The sequence below is a fragment of the Lampris incognitus genome, chromosome 10 (assembly GCF_029633865.1).
Source record: "Lampris incognitus isolate fLamInc1 chromosome 10, fLamInc1.hap2, whole genome shotgun sequence".
In the NCBI taxonomy this organism is placed as follows: Eukaryota; Metazoa; Chordata; class Actinopteri; order Lampriformes; family Lampridae; genus Lampris; species Lampris incognitus.
Genome location: NC_079220.1, coordinates 33,548,897 through 33,566,577, shown reverse-complemented (window position 1 = coordinate 33,566,577; position 17,681 = coordinate 33,548,897). Strand labels below are relative to the sequence as shown.

Sequence of the window (17,681 nt, the reverse complement as noted above, 5' to 3'; positions counted from 1 at the left end):
GTGTGAATCTCTGTGCCAGTAGTGTCTAACAGGAGGAAACCTAGGCTGCTAAAGAGGTCGAGGCCAAGGAGATTGGCCCCGTGCCGTGATACGTGAAACCTGAATGTTGACAGAGTCCTGTCGCCATACCTCATGGGCAGCTGAAGAGAGCCCACAATGTCAATTTCAGCATTACTGTAGCCACGTAGGGTCATGGAAGGCGGTCCCAGCGGCTTGTGGGAGAAGAATTGTTTACAAATTGCCAAGTTCAGTAATGATACTGTGGCCCCATGTCGAGGAGGAGGGGTAGAGTGATGTCGTCAACCATCAATGAGCACGTTTTAAATTACCCTCATCCTGAGCGAACATTATGGATTATTGTTGCAGGAACAGGTGCGGCTGAGCGTTGTCAGTGGGCTCTGGCTTGGGCAGACCTACAGGCTGCCCCAGCTCAAGTGGTTGAGCTTTCCACAGTTGGAGCAGGCTTTTCCACAAGCAGGACAGGTTTGTGCTCTTGAATTGTGTGAGGGAGAGCCACAGTTCCCACATCGCTGCTGTGAGCGAGCATGGGGTTGTGAGGCTACTTGTACACTGTCTGGGCTGCTAACAGCACTGGCGAGGGGAGTTGGTGTGTGTGGCCGGGTTGTACCCACTGGCTGATCATTCAGGGGCGGCGAGGTGGGGGAAGACAGACTGGCTGCGTATTCCAATGCGGACTCGACCTGCAGTGCTATCTTAAGAGCCTGGGCTAGTGTCAGGTCATCATTTTCGAGCAACAGTTTGTCCCTAATTCTGTCACAGTTTGTGTGTAAAATGAGTTAGTCATGTACCATTTCATCTTGTAGGGCCTCAGCTGTGCATATGCTAGCTTGGCCTCGTAGATCAGCCACATACTGGGATACAGACTCACCCGCTCGTTGGTGTCGGCGCCTGAATATAACGTAACCGAGAAGAGCGCTCTGTTGAGTGGCAAAGTGCTCTTTGAGTAGCTTTACAGCCTCTTCATATTTGGTTGATTTTGTGAAAGTTCCGAACACGTGCTGGCCCTCTGCTCCGAGACAGTGCAGCTTTCTCCCGTCTGACACGTCATCCAAGCCGGCAGCGAGGAGATATGTCTCAAACGAGGATATCCAGCAATTCCATGGCACGGGTAAAGCCAGGAAAGGGGAGGGTGGAGGCAAAGAACAGTCAGCCATCTCTCATCGCCAATGTAATGTTGTGAAAAAGACTTGACAGGCGAAGCTCTAGCCGGAGCATACTCCATTTAATCAAACAACACAACTAACAACGCTCCCTCACGTGACTCAGGTCAAAGCATTCAACCAGATTGGAATACGACATTGTCGCAGCAATGCCAGACGTAACACCTAGGTGTGTGTGTGTGTGTGTGTGTGTGTGTGTGTGTGTGTGTGGGCCCTGTGTGATGACCTGGCAGCCTGTCCAGGGTGTCTCCCCACCTGCCGCCCAATGACTGCTGGGATAGGCTCCAGCATCCCCGCGACCCTGAGAGTAGGATAAGCGGTTCAGATGATGGATGGATGGATGTGTTATTATCCGTGGCAACAACACCACTGATACAGACACACAGGAGAGTGCACGTACAGAAAGATGTATTGTCATCAGCTGTAGTTTTGCTCACTGCCAGTAGTGTTAGGGTTAGTTAATAAAAGTTAGAATGACTTTGATTAGCGTTTTAGTGTTCAGAGCAGAGGGCTGTCTCCCCTTGTTATATTTTATTTACAGTTTGTCAAATGATGTCAATCAGATTTTGCAGTCGATGTGCACGCGCGCGCACACACACACACACACGCACCCATGGCAACCTTGAAACCACAGAGCCCCCATATAACAAATCCCAGTTTAACCCCTGCTGCTTGGTAACTGGATGTGTAATGTGATGCTGTATAACAAGGTTGTAGCGTCAGCTCAAACGATGCATTGCATTACATTAATGTGTGCATTTGTGGTCTAGGTCATTGATGAGGTGCATTTGTGTTTGCATTCATTGAGCCAGTAGGTTTGTGTGTAGTTTCATTGACGAGTCGAATGCTGCCCATACAGAGTCTATTGTGCCCCACCAGGCTTTCCGTGCCAGAGACACCACTGATGACTTGTGTTGGAGTTAAACATGTTTCATGTGAGAATTAAAGTCAAAGCCCCTTGCTTCCTGTTTCCGATGACGTTAACTTAATATTATTAATTTAAAAATCATAAATACGAACATATACAAAATGAAAGAATATTTTATCAAAAGGTAGTGCACATTACACCAATTAAAATGACCAAAAGAAAACAAAAACTTTTAAAGGGTTAATTAATTGTGTTTCTACGTGTGTGTGTGTGTGTGTGTGTGTGTGTGTGTGTGTGTGTGTGTGTGTGTTTGTGCGCAAGTAAAGGATTAGTTCACATATGTATCACAGCCACAAGTAGAGTTATGACACAGCTCAGGAACTGTTTCATATCGTGTGCAATCTGAGAAGGTTAAAGCTGTTAGATATTTAAAATGGCAAAGTACCCCCTAATAAATAAAAAGACGTGTTCCTCCCTGTGGACTGTGCCAGACGGATCCGTGCCAGTTCAGCTAGATTTTCAGACCCTTTCCAGTCATCTTTTTTTCCTTCTCAAAGGAATAACACACTCACTCATTCTCACGCGCAATGCACACTTTGTGCTTGACTTCTATGTGCCATGCTTCTCTGCAGTAGAAAACGTGTAACATCTGTTATTTAATTAAAATACCTCATTATGCAAATCAGACAGCTTGAGACAATTACAATACATACACTACCGTTCAAAAGTTTGGGATCACCCAAACAATTTCGTGTTTTCCATGAAAAGTCACACTTATTCACCACCATATGTTGTGAAATGAATAGAAAATAGAGTCAAGACATTGACAAGGTTAGAAATAATGATTTGTATTTGAAATAAGATTTTTTTTACATCAAACTTTGCTTTCGTCAAAGAATCCTCCATTTGCAGCAATTACAGCATTGCAGACCTTTGGCATTCTAGCTGTTAATTTGTTGAGGTAATCTGGAGAAATTGCACCCCACGCTTCCAGAAGCAGCTCCCACAAGTTGGATTGGTTGGATGGGCACTTCTTTGAGCAGATTGAGTTTCTGGAGCATCACATTTGTGGGGTCAATTAAACGCTCAAAATGGCCAGAAAAAGAGAACTTTCATCTGAAACTCGACAGTCTATTCTTGTTCTTAGAAATGAAGGCTATTCCATGCGAGAAATTGCTAAGAAATTGAAGATTTCCTACACCGGTGTGTACTACTCCCTTCAGAGGACAGCACAAACAGGCTCTAACAGGTACTATTTAATGAAGATGCCAGTTGGGGACCTGTGAGGCGTCTGTTTCTCAAACTAGAGACTCTAATGTACTTATCTTCTTGCTCAGTTGTGCAACGCGGCCTCCCACTTCTTTTTCTACTCTGGTTAGAGCCTGTTTGTGCTGTCCTCTGAAGGGAGTAGTACACACCGGTGTAGGAAATCTTCAATTTCTTAGCAATTTCTCGCATGGAATAGCCTTCATTTCTAAGAACAAGAATAGACTGTCGAGTTTCAGATGAAAGTTCTCTTTTTCTGGCCATTTTGAGCGTTTAATTGACCCCACAAATGTGATGCTCCAGAAACTCAATCTGCTCAAAGAAGTGCCCATCCAACCAATCCAACTTGTGGGAGCTGCTTCTGGAAGCGTGGGGTGCAATTTCTCCAGATTACCTCAACAAATTAACAGCTAGAATGCCAAAGGTCTGCAATGCTGTAATTGCTGCAAATGGAGGATTCTTTGACGAAAGCAAAGTTTGATGTAAAAAAAATCTTATTTCAAATACAAATCATTATTTCTAACCTTGTCAATGTCTTACTCTATTTTCTATTCATTTCACAACATATGGTGGTGAATAAGTGTGACTTTTCATGGAAAACACGAAATTGTTTGGGTGATCCCAAACTTTTGAACGGTAGTGTATGTTTCATCAAGCTGGCCTTTAAAACCAGTTAAACCTGTGATTCCCTTTTCCTGTGGCCTCCTCTGTTATCTCGCCAACAACATGGACTCGAGTAAGTGTCCCTGGTCTCTCCATGGGATAACATTAGGGATGAGATGATACTGGATCGAATTCCAAATCGTTCGATGCAGTCTTCACAGTTCAAGATGCTCCCCATTTCGTGAGATTGTGTTATTAACACTAGAACGACCGGGATTTCACCCCTACCTAAAACGACCATGGGCTGTCAAAATGACCGCCAGTTTCTGAACTCTATATTCTGTCCAGATAAATAACCCAGGGGAGATATTAAAGCATTGCATATATTAGTATTTCTGTTAGGAAATGACTGACACCAAAATTAATATTTTAACAACTTGAATACTGTAGCGAAGTCAGGGGAGCAGCCGGGAATTCGCCACAGCCGGGACGCGAACCTGGGTCTCCTGCACCACAGGTGACTACATCGACCAGTCGACTGAAGGGTCCAACCTGTTAGCCAATGGGCTAGCGAGTCTACACATGTGTTATGTTGGAATAACAAACAAGACGGAGCTGTCTTTGGAGCTGAACCTACTCCCATTTAATCAACATACCGAACTCACCATCAAGCAAACAGGTGATGTAAACACAACACTGAAATTAACGTAAAGCAATGCACTGTCGTAACAGTGCCAGATGTAACATCCCCCACCCCCTTCCCATACCCTAGGAGTGGTACTCAGTGTCAAAGTCACGCAGGTGCCCAGGCCTGCTGCATGCCCTGACCGGGCGGGGCTCGGGTGCAGCAACTACTGGCGGTGGCCCCACCGCATCAGGCTGGGCTGGAAGGGCTGGTGTTGCTGCGGCACTGAACCGTGCGGCCAGCACACTCAGTCTCGGGCCGGGGGGGGGGCTGCACCTTATGCAGGCGGCTAGCATGCCAGCGAGTGCCATCGGTGAGCTTGAATGAAACTGGGCCAAGCTGTTGGCTGACCTGAACAGGGTCCAACCAGAACGACTGGAGCTTGTTGTCACGGTGGGGTCACTGGATCCTGACCCAGTCCGAGACGGCGATGGCAGATGGTCTGGCATGTCGGGCCCTGTCGAAGCAATTTTTCATCAGGTGTTGGCATGTGGCAACTGTATCTTGAACTGGGTGGACTGGGGCCTGAGCCGGTGTAGGGCAGAGCCTGTCCAGAGGGGCCCTGGTCTTACCACTGAGGAGACTGGCAGTGCAGTCCTTGACCAGGGTCTCGATTTCCCTGTCGATGCCTGGCCACCACACGACATCGCGACACCGCTGTTTGAGCCTGACTATGCCCAAGCGGCCCTCGTGCACCGTAGCAAGGATACGCACCCGAAGGGCACCTGGGGCCACAGTGCAGAGCCCGCGAGTGATGCAGGTGTCATTCCAACACGACAACTCATCATTGACCCTGAAGTAGAGGAGCAGCTCATCTGGTACCCTCGCCGGCCAGCCCTGCCTGATGGAGGTCGAGAGTGTAGAGAGGGTAGGGTCGTCAGCTGAGGCATGCTGGAGCTCCTGCAGGGACACCGTCTCTTGAAGGGCTGTGTGGAGGAGCTTGACATGGTCCTGCTCGGCCTGGTCCTGTTCTGGGCCCAGAGGTGGGGCTGAGGGTGGGCTGGGGATCAGGTGTGATAGCAGGTCAGCCACCACATTGTCCTGGCCTGGTGTCAACTGCAGGCGGAAGTTGTACTGTTGCAGGCGGTCGGCCCAACGGTAGAGACGGAGTGGTTTGCGGCCGGTGCCTGATGTGGCCAGCAGGGTGGTGAGGGCCTGGTGATCCGTCCTCAGCGTGAATAAGCGTCCGTAGAGATACATGTGCCAGCGCTCACATGCCCAGAGGCACACTAGGGCCTCCCACTCCCCCACCAAGTACCTCTGTTCCATGGATCTGAGAGCTCGTGGAGCGAAGGCGATCGGCCTCTCGATCCCATCTTGCAGCTGGGACATCACAGCACCAATGGCTGTGGCGGAGGCGTCGCATGTGACAAGGGTGGGGCTGGTCAGGTCGAAGTACGCCAGAACTGGTGGTGAGGTGAGCTGGGACTTCAGGAGGTGCACGGCATCCGAGCAGGCAGGTGTCCAGAGCCAGGGCTCGCCATGTTTCAGTAGGTGTCGCAGTTGTGGCCGAGTACTGTGGCAGGAAGCGGAGGTAGAATGCTGTCATGCCCAGGAAGGAGGCCAACTGGGTGGTTGAGGTAGGCTCCAGGGCCCGGTGGATGGCCTCCGTGTTCAAGTGGAGTGGGCACATACCGTTGGCCAAAGGCGGAACCCCACAAACTCTATGGCTTGGGCAGCAAAGACATACTTCTCGCCATTGAGTGTGAGGTGGTGCTTGATCATCGCACTGAACACACTGTGGACACGCTCGTCATGGCTCTCAATGCTGGCCCCGTGCAGCATGATGTCATCAAGGTAGATGGCCACACCTGGGATTCCAGTGAAGATGGAAGCCATGATCTTTTGGAAGCAGCTGGGGGCAGAGCTTAGGCCAAAAGTCATGCATCTGTAGCGGAAGACCCCTTTGTGGGTGATAAATGCAGTGAGGTTGCGGCTCTCAGGGTGTAGTGGCACCTGGAGGTAGTCTAGGCGGAGATCCAGTTTAGAGAAGACCGTGGACCCATGGAACTGGGCAGTGAGCTCCTCTGTCGTTGGCAGGGGGTACTTGTCAGGGATGATGGCCTTGTTTACTGCTCAAGTCCATGCAGAGTCGCAGCCCCCCAGACTTCTTCTTCACCACCACCAGGTTGGAGATCCAGGGCGATGCGGTCACCTGCTCAATGATGTCGCCATTGAGCATGCTCTGTAGCTCAGTAGAGATGTCGTCACGGAGAGCCAGAGGAGAGCGGTGAGAGGCTGGATGACAGGTGTCACTTTCGGGTCTAACGGGCTGATGAGTGAAGAGCTCGAGGCAGCCCACACCACTGAACAGTGCGGGCCACTGTTGCTGCCATGGGATGGCCACGGTGTGAATCTCTGAGCCAGTGGTGTCTAACAGGGTGAAACCGAGGCCGTTGAATAGGTCGAAGCCTAGGAGGTTGGTCCCATGGTGTGCAATATTGAACTTGAAGACTGGCAGTGTCTTCTCTCCGTATCTCACCAACAGCTGGAGGGAGCCCACGATGTCAATCTCATGCAGGGTGGTGGTGGGTGACCCCAGTGGCTCATGGGAGAAGAACTGTGAGTAAGTTGCCAAGTTCAGAAGGGACACTGTGGCTCCAGTGTCCAGGAGCAGGGGCAGGCTGACATCGCCAACCATCACTGAGCATGTTTTAAATGGCACTCGCCCTGAGCTGACAGTGTGGATGATTGTGGTAGGTGGCTGGGAGGCTCTACCCGGGGAAGACCTACAGACTTTGTGGAAGTGATTCCGCATGTTTTACCACGGGCAGGGTAGGTCTGAGCTCTGGAGTTGTGTGTAGAAGAGCCACAATTCCCAATTCCCTGCAGATTCTGCACTCGCGCGGAGGGGGTGCGTCTGTGAACTGTGCACGCCCATTTCCTGTGCCGGCGAGTTGGAAGAGGCAGACAAACTAGCAGCGCATTGCAAAGCCAATTCGACCTAAACCGCTAGTTGTAGAGCTGCTGCCAGTGTCAGGTCATCGTTTTCTAGCAACAGTCTTTCCCTAATCTTGTCACAGTTCGTGTGCAATATGAGGTGGTCTCTGATCATTTCGTCTTGCAACGCCCCAAATTTGCGCGAGCTAGCCAAATCTCTTAGCTCAGCCACGTACTGTGTCACGGACTCACCCGACCATTGGTGTCTCCGTCCGAATATGACTTGGCGGAGAAGAGCACTTTGTGGCGCGGCAAAATGATTTTTCAGTAACTCCACAACCTGTTCGTAGGTATTTGCGGTGCCGAGAGTCCCAAACACGCGTTGTCCCTCTGTTCCTAGACAGTGCAGCAGCAGTGCACGTTTCCTCTCGACCGATACTTCGTCCAAGCCGGCAGCTAGGATATAAGTTTCAAACGAGGATATCCAGCGGGGCCACGCCACCGGGGGCTCGCCCGGCAGGGCTAGGAAGGAAGAGGGTGGTGGTAGAGAGCTGAACCTACTCCATTTAATCAACATACCGAACTCACAATCAAGCAAACAGGTAACGTAAACACAACACTGAAATTAACCTTTAAGCAATGACCTGTCGTAACAGTGCCAGATGTAACAACGTGCATGATCGTTACAATACTATTTTTCCAACAATTTAAAATCGCCGCTGTCCAACACCTGTAAATACTGCAACGCTTCGGTGGTAGTTATGGTGCCTTGAAACGTTGTCTGTACCCAGACATGTTGGAAATAATACACATATTGCTAATGTAACAAACGTAGCAAGGCCAATAAAACGTGAAATGTAAAAAAAAAGAACTAACTTTGCGAATGAAATGATGCGAACAACACACGTCTTAAATAGTAGTGACATGATGCACACGATGACGTGCAAATTATGCGCTGTCATTTTGACGGCTCATGGTTGTTTTAGGTAGATCTTATAACTTTTTGTGTGCAATTGATCTAAAACTCTTAACTACAAATATATGCAAGTTTAAGAGCACTCAGGGAGCGTAAGGTCTTATTTTTCACAAAGTTATTAAACTTTGAAAATCCAAAACGTTCAAAATGACCGACTTGGTTGTTCTAGTAGTTTTTAAAGTTTTAATGTAAAGCAATTGTGTTACACAAGAAAAGATGGCACTTTTTTTTCCTTTTGGATCCCTCCCCCCTTTTTTTCCCTCCCCAATTGTACTTGGCCAATTAGCCCACTCTTCCGAGCTGTCCCCGTCGCTGCTCCACCCGCCCTGCCGATCCAGGGAGGACTGCAGACTACCACATGCCTCCTCCGATACTTGTGGAGTCGCCAGCCGCTTCTTTTCACCTGACAGTGAGGAGTTTCACCAGGGGGATGTAGCGTGTGGGAGGATCACGCTGTTCCCCCCCAGTTCCCCCTCCCGCTCGAACAGGTGCCCCCACCGACCAGAGGAGGTGCTAGTGCAGCGACCAGGACAGCACCATGTATAGAGAGTCTGGCCAACTGGCTACACGGGCGCCATATTGCCTGCCAACTGGTAAGCAGCGCCACGCGCGCTATTCAAAATCGCGCTCACTTCATGATCTCTCAAGCTGCACTTTCAAACAACTAAGAGAAAACAGAGCGTTCCATATAACAGAGTAAGCTATGAGCCTTGTTATGTCATGTGACCAGCTTAATGAGATAACTGACCAAAAGTCGCCTCACCTTTGATTCCTGTTAAATAAGAATTTAACATGACTATTGTGTCTGTCACCTTATTAAGTGGTCACACGGCAAAACGAGGGTCACAGCTTACCCTGTTTTGTGGGTGTAATGTACCATGAATGGATCACTATGTTAATTTCTATTACTACACTTTGACCCCAATTTAGAGGAAACAAGAATTTATTAGATTAAAAATTTAGACAACATATTGAAGCTATTGAGAAAGGAGTTTGGCCTTTTAAGGCCGCACCACTGCGTAAATAATTTTGAGAGACATTTTATGTATTTTACATCATTCAGTACCAGTACCTAGGGTTCCAGAAATTATGGATTTTCCATCATTTCAATCCCAGTTTCAGAGAACCAGAAATGTTTTTATCATTGCGTACCAGTAGTCAGAGTAGGTGGTTTAACATCAGATCAGGAGCAGAGGCTATGGTAATAACATGTTTCACTTTTTCAGTCCATGATGAAGGTGATGAGATCAGGAAGAACCCCACCAGTGGTCATAACACAGTGGCAGGCACTGAGCAGGGGCCTCTGCTGCATACATGTAGATTTCACCCCAAAGAATTTACTCCAGAGACTTTAATTTTTATCCACTACACTACTGGTGTGGTGGGTAAATTGGTGATCAGTACCAGTATTACATATTTTGCAATGTGCAGTAGGCTACTAGTGAATGATAATGAGCAATAATATCAGGGACACTTGAGAAATATTAGGCCTACCTGTTTTGAGGTTTAGCCAGTGCAGCGTCAGTTCTGTATCGGGGCTCTGTATCGGGGCTGTTTTGTCGCTTGCTCACCAAGGCATCCACTGTATCGTATTGAATCGAAATTGTGAGCCCTGAATCATGAGACATATCGAATTGTGAGATTTGTGAATCGTCCCACCCCTAGCTAACATGCACATGATATATTCACAGCATGACTGCCGTAACTCTGACGTGACTACAATTTCTCATTGTCCCTTACCTTGCTTTCTGACATCTTCCTGCTCATAAACATCCCTCTGAGATGAGAAATGAGAAGAGAACAGCATCCTCACTTCTGGTAGTCGTTAAGAGCTTTAGTCCCTTTGCTAACTGAGGTTGTCTCACCCCTGCAGGCTGTGGGTGGGCATTGGCACTGCAGAACACAAACTTCTGAGGATAAGCATAGACGACGTACACCAACATCACCAAAATGAGTAAGTACTGGAGGTTATGGCGTTAGACAGGCTTTTGGTACATGATTTCAAGACTGCATTAGCTTGGTCAAAACAGATACAAACAGACACACACACACACACACACACACACACACACACACACACACACACACACACACACACACACACACACACACACACACACACACACACACTTAAATGTTGAGCTGTAGCACTGGAGTAGCTGGCGCTTCATACACAGTTAGGTGAAGGGTTGGTTTACAGTGTTATGGATACAGATGTCTGGTTCCCTCCACTACCCTCGGGCTGTATGATGTCTGTCCAAGCTACACAAGGAGAATGTTTTCCCTCCTCAAGTGAACACGGCCAAGGCAAAGGCTTGCTCTGAGATCAAACCTGGGAATAGGGGATATATCAAAAACACTGCGGTCCTCTCCCTGCTTCTCGTACCCTATCACAGGATAGGTACTCTCTATGGATTTAGTTAATGATGACATACTGATCTTCTGCACACTTTGGTTGTGCAGCGTTACATGGTACTGAAGGGGTCACTGCCCGGGTCTTCGCTCTTATCTCTCTGTGTGTAGAGCCTATCTATCTTTTTCTGCTCTGTTTCTGTCATAAACACACACACACACACACACATGTAAGGCATCTATCTTCCAATCCTCATTCTAATTGTATATTTTCTTAAACCCATTATCCTCTGCAGATGAGAGGCAGGCTCTCCACTCTATAATGAAAGACCTGGTGGCCCTCCAGATGACGCGGCGCCAGCCGGTGCCATCTTTTGACACTGGCAAGCCTAAGACAGTCTCCCAGGCCAACAGACAGGTACATCATCCATGCACTAACTGACCTCTATCTTAGCTGTAAATTAAGAATAGAAAATTAGGGCATCCAGGTAGCGTAGCAGTCTGTTCCGTTGCCTACCAGCATGGGGATGACCAGTTCAAATCCCCGTATTACCTCCGGCTTGGTCGGGCGTCCCTACAGACACAATTTGCTGTGTCTGCGGGTGGAAAGCCGGATGTGGGTAGGTGACCTGGTCGCTGCACTAGCGCCTCTGTTCAGGGGGGAAGGGGGAACTGGGGGGAATAGCGTGATCCTCCCACACGCTACGTACGTCCCCCTGGTGAAACTCCCCACTGTCAGGTGAAAAGAAGCAGCTGGCAACTCCACATGTATCGGAGGAGGCATGTGGTAGTCTGCAGCCCTCCCCAGATTGGCAGAGGGGGTGGAGCAGCGACGGGGAGGAAAGGAGGTGGGGTAAAAAAAAAAAAGAAAATCAAAAAGCCGATGACTCTATTAGCCACAAATCATCTTTTTTTAGACAAGGATTGAAAAAAAAGTGCCTCGGTCACAAAGAAAAATGTTCCAATTTAATCAAGTGTCCTTTGATAAAACTTAACTCAGTTGTGTTTTTAAAGACTACAAAAATATGTGTCAGATATATGTGAGTGCTATACTGATGATGGTGATGTAGTGGTCAGTCCCAGGAGGAGCAGGAGGGCTCATGCTAGGAGGCATTAGTGGGTGTGATTATTATGAAGTGAACCTGTGTTCTGTGTGATTAATTGATCCATCCATTTGTGCACAACTGCACAACTGCTAGAGGGATGAGAGTGGACCCAAACATGCCTATTGCCCCAGCCCTTTAAGCTCAGTTTACTATGAACAATACTCAGTAGATAAGCGATAACTAAATCCTGACCTCAGTTTTCCCTTTGTAACCTCCGAGACCTGTTGCTGAATCACCTGCCTCCTTTTCTCTTCAGGATGATGTCAGAATAAAATTTGAGTTCTCGGGAGAAAGGAGGTGAGTTCGTACTCTTGTTTATTCAGTGTATGTGTTGCCCATATGCACATATTGTTAGCATATTGAGCCTTGCAAAAAAAAGAGAATATGCCTTTGAAAGTACATGCACAATGCACACACGCACTGACCATCATTCTGTGAGTTCATGGGAAAAGAGAGTCTGTGAAGAACATGTCCTGCAGCGCTTCAGTAAGACTGGTATGTAAAATGGAGAAGGGAAAAGGAAAGGACTGTGGTTAGACTGTTGCTGCCGGCACAAACCACAACTATGCTAGGTGTATTTTGAGGAATCTGCGCACACATTGCAGCATGAACATTGCTTTAGATTTGTGTGTGTGTGTGTGTGTGTGTGTGTGTGTGTGTGTGTGTGTGTGTGTGTGTGTGATATCACATTTCATGTTGTTCAGATTTGTCGGTATTCCGGTGCGTGTGTTTCTGTGTGTAGAATCCTGATGTTTGGCCGCCCTGTGCTGTTTGAGGAAGTCCAGCAGAAAGTCAAGACTGTCTTTGGCCGGCAGCTAGACTTGCACTATATGAACAATGAGGTAAAGTGGAGCTCTCAATCTGCTGTCCAACGTCTCCCTACAAGTCTCTCACCACTAACACAAACACCTCAACGACTTCATAGATGGTCCAAGAAAAGGGCAGTGATTGTTTATTGTGTGTGTGTGTGTGTGTGTGTGTGTGTGTGTGTGTGTGTGTGTGTGTGTGTGTGTGTGTGTGTGTGTGTGTATATGTGTTATCCTCCCAGTTGTCCATCCCTCTGCGAGGACAGGATGACCTGGACAAGGCCATCGACCTGCTTGACCGGAGTGCCAACATGAAGAGCATCAAAATTCTGCTTCTCACACAAGAGCACAGCAACGTGAGACCTGACCGCCCACTAAACACACACACACACACACGAGCGTCCAGGGAGCATAGCCGCCTATTCCGTTGCCTACCAACACGGGGCTTGCCGGTTCGACTCCCCATGTTACCTCCGGCTTGGTCGGGTGTCCCTACAGACACAATTGGCCGCGTCTGCGGGTGGCAAGCCAGATGTGGGTATGTGTCCTGGTCACTGCACTAGCGCCTCCTCTTGTCGGTCAGGGCGCCTGTTCGGGGGGAGGGGGACTGGGGGGAATAGCATGATCCTCCCACACGTTACATCCCCCTGGCAAAACTCCTCACTGTCAGGTGAAAAGAAGCGGCTGGTGACTCCACATGTGTCGGAGGAGGCATGTGGTAGTCTGCAGCCCTCCCCGGAGCAGTGACCAGGACGGCTCGGAAAATAGAGCAGGTAATCGGCCAGATACAATTGGGGGGAAAAAGGGGGATACAAAACAAAACAAAAAAAACACGCATACACACAAACATACTCAGGGTGTGCAACTACATCAAAGCGCACCATTAGCAGGTTATCAGTACAGCAGCGTGTTGTGGAAACTACAGATCCTCATCCATGTATCGCATGTCTACATATGTAGACATGTCATACATGTCTACATATGTATGACATGTCTACACATGCATGACATGTCTACATTATGTATGACATGTCTACATATGCATGACATGTCTACATATGTATGACACAGCCTGCAGGGTTGTGCGTGTGTACATGCGTGAAGTCCATTTCTCTCCCAACCTCGCCCTCCTCCCACAGGCTTCGTCCTCCTCCCATCACACAGTGTGTAAGCAGGTGAGGATAAAGGCCTCCCAGTCCACTGGTGATGTCAGCACGGTTTACCAAGCCTCAGAGCCAAGGGGGCGCCACCTATCGACCGGTGAGAGAGCGACAACACCCTGCAAAAAAAAAAAAACTAAACTAAATAAATAGATAAAAGAATAACAACAAAACAGATGGACTCAGACAAACACAGGTGTTTTGTGCTTTCTCTCGTTTTACCTGGAGTCGTTTCACTCAGCGCACACACGTTAAAGAGAAAGAGGCAGCCCTGTCATTTCTTTGAGGCCTTAATTGTTTTTGACAAACTTTTTTGGATTTGAGTTCATGTCATAGTCTCTCACTTCTCTTTTATTTTCTCTTTGCCCTTTGTTTCCACTGCAGCATTCTCTATTTGAGAGCTCTGTGTATGTGTGTGTGTGTGTGTGTGTGTGTCTGTTTGTCTGTCTCTGTGTCTCACTCTCTTGCTCTCTCTCACTGTTTGGCTGGCTGTTGTTTCTCTAGCTTCCCCTCCTAGCAGTGGGTCCTCTTCCTTTTCCTGTTCACCATCACTAGCTCTGCTACAATGCCTGTTGGCAACCAGCCAATCAGATTGCGAGATGCTATTAGCAGGGTGGGCTGGTGGCCTGTTAAAGACATGTTGGTTGTTTTAGGGATTAGCGATTAGAGGGGCAGCAGGTGGGGCCCAGATTAGGACAGCATGACGGGAGCTGTGAAAACTTTAGCAAGTCTCAACTGTTTCTCCTGTCCTGCAGAAATTGCATCAACCTTATCTGTTCTTTGTCTCTGTTCTTCATGGCGCCAGAAACAGAGGGCGGCTTGTTTATACACTTTTCTGCCTTAGTGCTTGATGATGGTCACAACATTTTTTGATCATTTAAAAAACATTGACTCAAAGGAGAGTATGTTTCCTTCATAATCTAATGAACTGTTATTGATTGAATGTTACTGATATTTCTATGTGATAAGCATCATCACAAGGGCAGCATGGTGGTTCAGTGGTTAGCGTGGTTGCCTCACAGCACAAAGGCCCAGGGTTCAAGCCCCGGGGTAGTCCAATCTTGGGGGGTCGTCCCGGGTCGTCCTCTGTGTGGAGTTTGCATGTTCTCCCCGTGTCTGTGTGGGTTTCCGCTGGGGCTCCGGTTTCCTCCCACAGTCCAAAGACATGTAGGTCAGGTTAATCGACCATGCTAAATTGTCCCTAGGTGTGTGTGTGTGTGTGTGTGTGTGTGTGTGTGTGTGTGTGTGTGTGTGTGTGTGTGTGTGTGTGTGTGGGCCCTGTGATAGTCTGGCAGCCTGTCCAGGGTGTCTCCCCGCCTGCTGCCCAGTGACTGCTGAGATAGGCTCCAGCATCCCCGCGACCCTGAGAGCAGGATAAGCGGTTTGGATAATGGGTGGATGAATGTTATCTAATGTTATAATGATGGTTATCTAAGCACATCTAAGCCATATCACATGTTCGTAGTCTGTTAATGATAGTGTTTGTGTATACTTGCATGTATCATGAATGAGTGTTCTTAATGTGTGTGTGTGTTTGCGCGTGTGTGTGTGTGTGTGTGTGTGTGTGTGTGTGTGTTGTGACTATGACTGATTCATTGTACATGTGTAACATGGTTGTTTATGGGATGCATTGTTGTTGGGTGCTGTTCTGAACTGTGTCTCCATCTTTTGCTATGTCTGGAATTATTGATAGATACATACAGATTGTGCGTACCGCATTGCTGTGATTGTTTCCTGTAGCATGCTGCCTGGAGAATGCCACTTTTCAAGCCCCTTGAGGGTTTTTTAGGCAATTCTCCTTCACATTCTCTTTCCAATTATACATTGTGTCTTTTTTTTTCATATGTGTAAACAAACATGCTGTTGCACTGTCCATTTATAAAATATCTCAAGGTTATTCCCGTCGTTATAACTCCTCTGGTCATTCTGTCCAATCCCAGGTTCTCAGAACACTGGTCGTAGCTCTCCGCCCCCCGGGTATGTGCCCGAGTGCCAACAAAGAATCGCCCGCCAGGGTTCATACACCAGCATCAACAGCGAGGGTGAATTCATCCCCGAGACCAGCGATCAGTGTGTGAGTCATAGCACAGCTATTAAAAGGGGGGAAATAACAGCTTAGAATAGAATCCACGTGTTGTGTTCATGATCTTGGATAGTTAGGATTTGAGCCCATAAACGAGCGTTGGCACTTTAATCAACATGAAAAAAAAAGTTTTTTAAGAGGTGTTCCACTGAAAATTAGTTGGATTTTGTTGACACTTTTAAGTCTTAACTGAGTTGAAATGAGGAGGACCACTGTGCAGCTTGTTTGGGTGTAAGCGCTGTAGACTTTACAGGTGCACAAAGATAGCCCAGTTTACCATCAGTGCAACATTGGGGCAAATTGTGATTATATTATCACGAATGACATCACATTGAATATCTCCGTCGCTTACATTTAGAGAATTGCACACATTCACAGCGAGTAAAGGGCAAACATGAATACAGTTTTGGGTGGGAGGACTATCCTCCGTTAAGCATTTCTTCATATATGGCTACACATAAAGCATATACTAAAAGAAAGGACAAAGTTTTATCATCACCTCTTGTGTAGGTACTGGACCCCTGGAGTAGCACAGAGAATTCTGTATCTGGAAGCTGTCAGTCTCTGGACAGCAGCTCTGACAGGTGAGGACAAAGCCAGGCCTGGTTTGGGTTGTGCCATGTATGGGTATTAAGAGATGACTGACTCTTTTCTTTGCTCTCCAACCCAGCCCCTCCCTGAGGAAGTCCCGCACGCACAGAGCCAAGAGCTATCCCGACAACCGACAGGAGGGCTCAGGTGAGTGCCTAAGCTGCTCACAACTATGCAGTCACAGCCGAAGAATAGCTCCTTGCAGCAGTACCGATTCCCATGTTCTTAGCAACACACCCCAACCACCTGCTATCTCTTAGAAACAATGAGACAATGTTGTCCCGAGCATCAAGGGAGAGAGTAGCAAAGCAGCTCTTGGTAGCAGAAGCTCATTCCAATACTTTGCGAGTTGAGCTGCAGTAGAACCACTGTGCGGTCCTTTTTGATTTTCCTCCTTTTTCTCCCCAATTGTATCAGGCCAATTACCCCATACTTCCGAGCTGTCCCAGTCACTGCTCCACCCCCTCTGCCGATCTGGGGAGGGCTGCAGACTACCACATGCCTCCTCCGATACATGTGGAGTCGCCAGCCACTTCTTTTCACCTGACAGTGAGGAGTTTCACCAGGGGGATATAGTGCATGGGAGGATCACGCTATTCCCCCAGTCCCCCCCCCACCCCGCCCGAACTGGCACCCTGACCGACCAGAGGAGGCACTAGTGCAGCGACCAGGACACATACCCACATCTGGCTTCCCACCCGCAGACACGGCCAATTGTGTCTGTAGGGACGCCCAACCAAGCCGGAGGTAACACGGGCATTCGAACCGGCAATCCCCGTGTTGGTAGGCAATGGAATAGACTGCTACACTACCCGGACGCCACTGTGCAATCCTTTTGATCTTTAACCCCTTGTTGTTTGTTTGGTTTCAGACCGGGAGAATAATGCGTATGACAGGGTGGCTGGGAAAGGAGGAACCTATCCCCGTAGATACCATGTGTCCCTGCATCATAAGGACCACAGTGAAGGTAAAAACAGGAGTCGTACTCCTATCCACACTTGATACAGCTGACACTACAATCTCTTTAATGTGACATTAGAGAGATTGTAATGTCAGCTGTATCCAAGGGACATTAGTAATGTCCCTTTGTCAACACAAGCCTCAGCTCCTATAATTTTCACTTT

At 48.1% G+C, this 17,681-nt stretch overlaps 1 protein-coding gene across 1 annotated transcript in view; it reads left to right on the top strand.

Annotated features, from left to right (window-relative positions):
- The window catches only part of map3k3 (mitogen-activated protein kinase kinase kinase 3), a 48,450-nt gene that overhangs the window by 19,247 nt on the left and 11,522 nt on the right, over positions 1-17,681 (top strand). Inside the window, exons 2-11 of the mRNA XM_056287763.1 lie at positions 10,333-10,413; positions 11,108-11,229; positions 12,174-12,214; positions 12,660-12,759; positions 12,966-13,079; positions 13,863-13,983; positions 15,824-15,957; positions 16,477-16,550; positions 16,637-16,704; positions 17,429-17,524. Coding sequence (XP_056143738.1) covers positions 10,410-10,413; positions 11,108-11,229; positions 12,174-12,214; positions 12,660-12,759; positions 12,966-13,079; positions 13,863-13,983; positions 15,824-15,957; positions 16,477-16,550; positions 16,637-16,704; positions 17,429-17,524 — 874 coding nt within the window. The 5' untranslated portion in view covers positions 10,333-10,409. The remainder of the gene's footprint in view (positions 1-10,332; positions 10,414-11,107; positions 11,230-12,173; positions 12,215-12,659; positions 12,760-12,965; positions 13,080-13,862; positions 13,984-15,823; positions 15,958-16,476; positions 16,551-16,636; positions 16,705-17,428; positions 17,525-17,681) is intronic.